This window comes from Rhinoraja longicauda, chromosome 29, assembly GCF_053455715.1.
Source record: "Rhinoraja longicauda isolate Sanriku21f chromosome 29, sRhiLon1.1, whole genome shotgun sequence".
Classification (NCBI taxonomy): Eukaryota; Metazoa; Chordata; class Chondrichthyes; order Rajiformes; family Arhynchobatidae; genus Rhinoraja; species Rhinoraja longicauda.
The window spans coordinates 20594045-20603352 of record NC_135981.1 but is presented as its reverse complement, the minus strand read 5'-3'; the positions used below and the strand labels follow the sequence as shown (position 1 = coordinate 20603352).

General features: G+C 41.4%; 1 protein-coding gene across 1 annotated transcript; it reads right to left on the bottom strand.

Moving 5' to 3' along the window:
* Positions 1–3162: 3162 nt before the first annotated feature.
* dlx3b (distal-less homeobox 3b) lies at positions 3163–8645 on the bottom strand. Its single transcript, XM_078424451.1, has 3 exons — positions 8189–8645; positions 5738–5928; positions 3163–4350 (listed from the first exon to the last, which is right to left on the bottom strand). Exons 1-3 carry the CDS (start codon positions 8514–8516, stop codon positions 4045–4047), a joined length of 825 nt encoding a protein of 274 aa, XP_078280577.1. The 5' UTR covers positions 8517–8645; the 3' UTR covers positions 3163–4044.
* Between the last annotated feature and the right edge of the window lie 663 nt (positions 8646–9308).

Here is a 9308-nt window from a genome sequence, read left to right as displayed (position 1 = left end):
AGTTCACCTGTGCAGATTAAATCAGATAAATATCAAACCCAGGCAATCTAATCTTGTCGTATCTCAAACGTAAAATTTGTCACAGAGTCTGGTGGTAAAGTCATGCGTATTGTAAGTAGTCAGATAAACTGTTTTGGAGAGAAAAAAAAGAGCGGAGTGAAAAAAGTGACAGGTTTCTCTTCGATTTGACACGGTGGTACTAATCGATACACTACTCAGCGACAACGCTTCACTTAAAATATAATTCATGCGGTAACCGGGAAGTGAGAACAAATGCCTCGTTTATCCACTTTGTTGGTCTTTTAGTTGAATTTTAGGCTGCCTATGTTTCGGAGAAGGTATAACCGGTTATGATAGGAGGCCTCTGGTCCTTTTGTTCCCGACAAAACCTCAGAACGAAGGCACATGAGGTTGCAAATGCTGGAATCTTGAGCAAAAAAAACTGCGGGAGAATCTCAGCGGGTCAGGCAGCATCTGTGGAGGGAATGGACAGCCGACGGGTAAGAAAGGTCGTCCCTCTATTCCCCCCCCCCCCCCCCCCACAGATGCTGTCTGACTCGCTGAGTTCCTCCTGTAACTTGTTTTTGTTTTTGTTTAAAACCCCAAAATATATTAGTTTTCCTTTTAAGTAAAACCTTTTGTAAAAAAAAAAGTAGCTCGTTATAGGACAATTCGGGACGTACTGCAGTGGCAACGAGAATGCATTTGACACAACATTGGGCGTCTGTTAACATTGCAAACTTACTGAGGTACCTGTATTTGTAATGAGGACAAGTCATAAAATTGTAACACCATCTCGATGTAATCACAATGCATCGTTCGCTTGTTTCCCGCGCATTACATCCACACCGCCACACATAAGACTGGACATTTCCACCCACCGTTTTTTTTATAGAGTGCAATCATAAAATTATAGTCTTTCATTGTGACCATCCTGACACAAGCAAGCTATATCTTAGAGGAACGTTTATGCGCAGAGGGGAAAGTTATCTGTAAATCATCCACAACAAAGCCTATAGTGTAGTTAGTTGGATAATGAGACGACATAATAACAGCCAATGTCAGTGAAACAATGCGAATGTCATGTCTGCATTTTTTAATAAAGAGGACGGATAAATGATGAGTGTCTTTTAACTGCTGCTTCTAATTTATATTTCAGGGCTTCCATGAAACCACCGGTCTTTGTTCTTATCCGCCGATATAATTTAATTATTTAGACTTCTGTATTCGGGAACTCTCTTTCCCAAATGATTTTTTACAGGTGTCACCATCGACTGTGGCCAAAGCCATTCATTCAGGTGCAAATATTATTTTACTGGCCCCAAATATTCTTTTTAGATGAATTTGAATCATTGGCGTTATTAAAATTACCCTGACAGAGGACTGGCCTCATCCTGGTTAAGCTAACAGAGAGTGTATAAACCAACCCGCGAACGTACGCTAAATCTTCTTGGCCTCTCGTTGATAATGGGACTTTAGGTTCACATTATACAGATTCTCCAGTAGTTTGGTTTTTTTTGCTCAAGATTCCAGCATTTGCAAAAGGCATAAACATCACTTCAACTGCACTGTTGTTAGGATCCCGTTATATCATTTTCATTACCACCCACGGTATTTAATCTAGCGTGTCTATTACGCAGACTTGTTTATTGCGCCCGCCACAACAGACAAATAACTGATCCACGAGCAGTTGATGTTGTTTGGACGCTGCGCTGGCGTGCCGGAACGCTGGAAGGAACCTTTACACGTACTCACGACCCGAGGAAGGTATTGTCGTCGTTCACCTATACGCATAGATGTGCAAACCAATACAAATACACCCAAAACGCTGATAAAATGGACCACCCGCCGACCCGTTTATAAACGAATGGGAGTGTTGTCAGTACTACAGTAAAGGCTTGTACAGAGCATGTCTTTGCATTTCAACATATGAAGCGTCTTGTTAATAAAGGCGGTTATATTCATTGTTCCGGTTATGAGTTATGAATTACATTCCCCTGATATTTGCGTGAGGCTGAATGATTAAGTTGCGACATTATTTAAAATCTGTCTTGGCCGAGGAGTAGGTGTAGTCACAGCCAAAGCTGTTAAATACCAAAATCTGAATCGGTTCTGAGTTAATTATTTGGATCTCCAATCTTTATGTGTTACCTGAGGAAAATGAAAATACTTGAAATATTTCCCACCCTAAACATTCGTCTGGTGCATGGGGCATTACAGGACGGGGGCAGGATAGTTCAAAAACTTGTGTCATTTGCCTTGAGTTACAATCTATTTCCCCCCCCCCCCCCCCCCCCTCTGCTCCGTCGTCTCATCCTCCATCCCAGCCCCGCTTCAATCAAGTGGTGTACAGATCCCTGCCCTTGTAAAAGGCGGACGGTGTTATTTGTATTCGGAGGCTGAGTTTGGTAAGAAAGGGGTTAAATCGGGCAGCTCCTGTTGTAGTCAGCCTGGCAATTGCAACAGCTTTGATGCACTTGCTGGTATGCGAATTCTAGCACGATATTAACCCCAGGCGATGGAGCAGTTTTTTTTCTGGCAGTAGTTGCTAATAAAATCCTGCTCCACACAACTCAGTGTCTCCAGCATGTCTGCCTCGCTGTCGCCTATAGAGCTTTTGCACGCAGCCCTCCAACCAAACTGCCTTTAATAGCAGGAGATGGGTGTATTTTTAACTATTTACTATCCGCATGCTGACCCTTTTACGCAGCTCTTGATATTTTTTCCATCTAGTTACATTTCCTTGTTGTATTTTCGGCTCTCGCTCCAATTTGTACAGTAAGCACGATCCAGGAAATGGATTAGAATGTAAATTGGTGAACTATCCTCACAGTTTAACAGCAGGCATGTTTCTGGTCCTACGTTAAAATACAGGTGCAACTTTGGGTCACTTTAAATAGATCATTTAGTATAAACATGATGAAAGTAAACACTACCCAAAATGATACTTTCAATAAAATGCAACTTCGTGCGCGAGTATGAATATTTAGTAATGTCTTATGACTTTTTGACTTAATGGGGCATAACGTAAATATTAAGAGTTCAAGTAGCAGTTTAGTTTTGGGTAACCATTCTTGTCAAGGTATTTCATGGCATCTTTTCCCAAAAATAAGGCGAGTAAAACAGGTCATGGAATGATGAGTTTTATTAACATTATCCTCAAGAATATCATCAAACATTTAAAAGATTTTATTACAAAACAGACCATAAGTTACAATAGAGTTTATTGTCCATTGAGTCTCCTTTACAAGCCACTTTGTTCCAAAGAAATGTAGGATGTCTTTGAGGAATTCCTCCCAGTGTCATACATGTTCTTGAAAATTACCCGCAAGGGTGTTCCTTAATTATTCTACAATTGATGTGTAAAATGTTATGTACATTTTTGTTTAGAAAAAAAGATAATTTTAGACAGAATATCATAAATACAGTTCCTGTTATTTGTCAGAAAATTTGTACCATCATATTATCTATTGCAAATTGAGTTTTTATTTTATGGTAAATTCCATGTTGTTTTATCATATTGCATTAGACATCATTCAAATTGATACCTTATATCTGCTGCATTAAACAAAATGACTGCTAATCTAATAATATACAGGCAGTAATAATTTAACCACTCCAATAAACCAAAAAAAAACCTTAAATAACATAATAAAACTTAGGCAAAAATGTAGAATATTATTTGTTACTGAAATTGGGGAAATTATCAGTTCGGTATGCAACAACCATCTGACAACAAACAGAGTTACAAAATGCTCTGATTTTTTCTTCTTGATATACAGTTTTGGATATTATTTACAACTGATGTGCATCACTACATATGCAAAAGGGGATGCAGGGTGTCTGTAATTAAATGAGTCACGCTGCTCAGCAATTCATTTCCACCCCGATTCTTCATGAAGTATGGGTGTCAAATTTTATTTATTCATCCTTTAAGGAGCTTTCACCCCTAGTGTTAAAAGTTATAGGATACACGCACGTTGGAGTTTTCCAAAAAAGGTAAAAGGCAAAGAGTTCAAAGTTTTTGAAGTAAAAATAAAAGTTTTAATAGACTGCTCCAGTACTCTGAGCTGAGGTCTGGTGCAGTGAATTTGTTGCTGACAAGTGAGAGTCTGAAGGGTGTGTAGGGTACCAGTGATTGAAGTCTTCCAGGTAGTTCTGAGAAGAATTATGTGGGGTCTGATGCTGGAGGAGATTCCTAGTCGTACTGTGACTATCCCAGATAGCTGGAGAAGGAGGTGAATTGCATGCCATTGAGTCACTGTTGTTGGGACTGTGCTCCATTGTGAGTTCCCCATTTTTATATAACTTCTTAAATTTGGATCGTCTATTCTGAAACCAAATTTTCACCTGGAAAGATAGGAAAGAAAAAATAATTACAATTGGCAAGATAGGTTTTGTTTTCAAGTACTAAGAACATGAAAGAGTAAGCACATAAACAAGTAGTGGGAAATACTATTATAAATTCATCTCTTGGAATTATGCACACCATAGCAATTATTGCAGGGATTATTTCAGTGCAATTATCTAATTCCTTTTGTTGGTCATTCTAGCACTTAACTTATCTAAACTTGTAAATTGTGAAAATACTACTTTCACGATTTTCATGGATGCCCTTTAAGTAATCCATGGCAGTCTATCTTAAATAACTAAGAAGATATTTTGGAAGAGCCTTTGAAATACTTTGAGCTGAAATATTTTGCTCCAATGTTACCTGTGTTTCTAATGTTTTCCAACAGAGAAGATTGTTTGTTGGTTTTTAAGCCACAACTTCTCAGTTCAGCAATAGGCAATTGTGCATTTTAACATCAAAATTTGATTTGAGCGATAGAATTCTCCAAATAGTTGAGCATCAAAGACATTAAGAGACTCTGAGTTCTATCCAGCCACTTGCATAGATGGTATGGCAACTCTGGTTCAAATACAGGAGTGGGCAATACACTGAGTTTAATTAATGTAGAGAATCACATCTGTGGACATAAACTTAATGGATGTAAATATTTGCTGAATCCTCTTTTATCATTAATCAGGTAACATGAATACACACTATGTGTAGGAAACAAAACTGCAGATGCTGGCTTGAATCGAAGGGAGACACAAAATGCTGGAGTAACTCAGCGGGTCAGGCAGCATCTCAGGAGAGAAGGAATGGGTGACCAGGGGTCTTGACCCGAAACGTCACCCATTCCCTCTCTCCTGAGATGCTGCCCGACCCGCTGAGTTACTCCAGCAATTTATGAATACACACTACTCCTGTCTGCACCACTGCTCATGAATTAGTCCAACACTTGAAATGTTGCAGTCTTACATTATCCCAATTTAGTTGGTGCTTATCTCGTGAGGTTTGATAAGGGGCAAGGGTTGACGATAGAAATAACTATATAATGACAGGGAGCAAAATATTTAAGGAAAATAATATTATGAAATATTATTTAGCCTGCAAAGCAGATTTATGAAAAATTAGGAACGGGAAAGGACAAGTAATGGGAGATTATGTGGAATGGTTGGGATACACGTCCTAGGAAGACATTTAAGGTATTTAAGAGGGATCATTATCTCAGCTGGTACACCCGGTTAATAAAGAAAGGGAGGGCTTTTCCAACAACAGAAACGGGCGTGGAGTCTAAATCTACACTGATACTAACTTCACCTTCCCAGGGCAAGCCTTAGCCTGGGGATACAGAGTGAAATGCAAACGCAGTGGGCGCACCGATACTGTGAGATTAGCGAGTCTTACCTGTGTTTGCGTCAGTCCCATTGAAGCCGCCAGTTCCGCTCTTTCAGGTAGCGCCAGATACTGGGCCTTTTGGAAACGTTTCTGCAAAGCGGCCAGCTGGAAGCTGGAGTAGATCGTTCGCGGTTTACGGATCTTTTTGGGTTTCCCGTTGACAATCCTCACTTCGGGATCCGGCTCTTCTTTCACTGAAACTGCAGCACAAAAACAAAAAGAAAACAAACTTTAAAACACAAAGATTTCCTAGAATGGTCGAAGTTTCACAACACTGCAGTCGGTAAATTATTTCCCCTTACCCAAGGGATTTAATTTCACGCAGAATAAATCAAATGGAACAGAGAATTAAAATCTGTTGGTGGATTCCTTTAGGCGACAAGGGTGTCACGTTGATTAGTCTAATTGAGAAACATACTGTCTCTAAACTCTGGGCTATTTTCTCATACGGCTGCTGAGTTCAATAATTATTCCCATTGCAACGTTACAGAAAGAGGGAAAGGGTGGATAACTATTATCATTAATAATTACTATTATAAGATACGAGCGAGTTGTTGTCTCATTTGACCGTGGACTCCCCTACCCAGTTTCCAATTCCGCTGCTTTGATGCCCAGCGTAATCGTGTTTAGTTACCTATAACTTGACATATTTACATATGTTGTGAGCCCATGGCACTAAGCATGGTACCCTGACAGAGTGGGAAAGCACAGTGCTATATCAAGCCGCTATCTTCACAGCAGGGTCACAAGAATGGCAATTATGCTTGGTTTAGGGATAGTTGCGAACACTATTGAATATGACACAGATAAATGTATAGACGTTGAAAATATCTGGAGAGTTCTTTGGCACCGTTTTTTATTTTGTGTATATATTTTTTACATTCTGAATAAAGGTTTCTTTTGGGGGGGGGGGGTCACTCGGACTCGTGAGGCCATCTTCAAAGGTTTCAAAGGTCTTTTATTGTCACGTGTACCAATTCAGGTACCGTGATTTGCGAATCTTGTGTTGCTTATTGTCAATTTCCCCTTTTTAGAATTCGTCTATCAATCGTGGGGAAAATGGGACTCATAATCCCCAATCCACGTTTGCAATGTAGACCCTACACATTCTCGCCTTGCCGGACCGAGTCTGACCAGATTTCGCGAGTCCGTATGACCAGAAGCTAAAACTGGTCTTATGATCCCAACGCAATACTGACCCACTTTTCCACCTCGCCACACGGGGTTGGGTCGGACTACCTCTATAAACATAATTCCGCGCTGCCCCACGCCTATGCAAAAAAAAACAACAATCTTTGTATGTTGATAAAACGATGTAAACTATATTTAAACGGTGCACGTGTACAACTGACAGGGGCATCTATTGATGACCGCCTCTGAACTTCCCTAGCTTCCTATTGCTGCAAAAAAAGCCATTTTCAAAAAATAGTGTCCCCGCTAATAAGAGTCCACACGATTTTCGCATTTACCCCTCCCTGAGATCTTGGTTTCGCCAAAGAATCGAACGCTTGACTTTTCCTGTCTCGACCGGTGCCCTCGTGAACACTCTTACTTAAAACTCAAATTATTTAGTTAACGATGAAATAGTCTTGAAGGTCCTGGTCACTTCTGCCGTGACATTTACAGTGGAATCTCCCGACAAAGTGCCGCATACATACCCCACCGCGAGGCATTGGCTCTGCTTTGGCTGCATTAATAACAGCGCCAGACCATCGATTGCTTCGCCGCTGGAGTCTATGCTCTGGTACTGTGTATATTCTACCGATTCGCCTCTCTGTTCCAGTATGTGCAATCATCGTGCAATATTACTGAATATTCTGAAGAAGGGTCTCGACGCGAAACGTCACCCATTCCTTCTACCCAGAGATGCTGCCTGTCCCGCTGAGTTACTTCGGCATTTTTGTGTCTATGTGCAATGTTGTGCCTGGTTTCTATAATGTCACAAGGAACTGCAGATAGATGCTGGTTAATACACAAAAGGAGACAAAGTGCTGGAGTTACTCAGCGGGTTAGGCTACCTGACCTGTTGAGTTACTCCAGCACTTTGTGTGGGAGTGTAGCTATATTGATTAACACAGTTCAATTATTTAACGACCGGTCAGGTGTGACTGGTCATATGCAAACATGCAGCGTCTTCGCCGGTCGTTTAAGCGACGGAGCTCTCCCGTAAACCCCTTTTGGAAAATCCAGCAATATTCAACAATTCGTTTGCAAATAGAGCGCCTTCCACAAACTCTCTCGCTCCACAGCAGCGGCTGGTTAATTCACGAGTCCTTTTATTCACAAAATGCTGGAGTAACTCAGCAAGTCAGGCAGGGTCTCGACCCGAAACGTCACCCATTCCTTCTCTCCTGAGATGCTGCCTGACCTGCTGAGTTACTCCAGCATTTTGTGAATAAATCGATTTGTACCAGCATCTGCAGTTATTTTCTTATACTACTTTAATTCACGAGTCCTTACCTCTGTCAGCCGCAGATACTTGATGATCTCTGTGGAAATGGCCATACTGGCGGTACGAGTTATTGTAAGCGTACTCGGGCTTCTCCGAGTAAGAGCCAGGCCCCGGGAGATTGTTCAGGTTAAACTGGTGATACGGGTAATGGTTGACGGTCTGGGAATAGGCTGAAGTCGGGTAGTAGTCGTGCGGGGGGTGGCAGCTCTGCGGGTTATAGTAACCAACATCTGTCGCCGTGGACTCTGGAAGAGTTGGCGAATCTTTCGCGGGATGACACCCCATGGAACTCCGGATGTCCGTCAACAGACCCGGCAGCTTTTTCTCGTAGCTCATTCTTTCAAAACAAAAATGCTTAACACACACACACACAAACAAAAAAAACAAATCTTTAAAGCTCGGACTGTGCACACATTACTCTGCTCCGTAGAGACGAGATCCTTGTAGCAATTGCAACTCAAGGCAAACTGATGTAACCCAACGAGCCAGCGCGGTTAAACCCCTAATTATAAGGAGCAGAAGGGTGGATGCAGAAAGCCTATTGGTTGTAGGGATGTCGCCGGGGGAAGCAGCCTCAAGTTTTTCAGACTTCCCACGCTCGTGTTTGTGGAGCCAAGTCTATTATCACTCTTCCTCAACTATTAAAAGTGTCTGCCTGTCGGTGGATGCTCCTTCCAAACATACATTTTCAGGGGTTTGAGGAATCTCAAACAGAATTCGTAACAAGCTCCAACACGTTTACCTTAAAACCCATCGGATCGGCAACTCACTTATTTTCTTTAAAAAAAATATTTTCTGCCGGCCACTTTCTTGCTGTTAACTTATGCACACTTAGAAATACTGCAAAGGAAATCTAAGCACAATATTACACACCAGCTCGTTTGAAATGCCTGCATTTAGCCCGTACACTGCAGTATTTCCAGAGATAGACACAGAGTGCTGGAGTAACAGCAGCATCTCTGGAGAGAAGGAATGGGTGACATTTCGGGTCGAGACCCTTCAGATATGTTACCAGAGTTTGGGGTCATCTCAAACTTTGCGCTAAGTTCCTGGCCGAATGCCTGAGATGGGGTTTGAACTCGATACCCGATTTAGGATCTATATTTTTTTGTTTATGTTTTCTGCTGT

Excerpts from the sequence above, each read along its gene's own strand:
- dlx3b (XM_078424451.1), bottom strand. The coding sequence starts at position 8,516 with ATGAGCTACGAGAAAAAGCTGCCGGGTCTGTTGACGGACATCCGGAGT. Across the intron at positions 5,929-8,188 it reads AGTATCTGCGGCTGACAGAG|TTTCAGTGAAAGAAGAGCCG; the intron begins GTAAGGACTCGT and ends TTTGTGCTGCAG. Across the intron at positions 4,351-5,737 it reads TGGGACTGACGCAAACACAG|GTGAAAATTTGGTTTCAGAA; the intron begins GTAAGACTCGCT and ends CTATCTTTCCAG.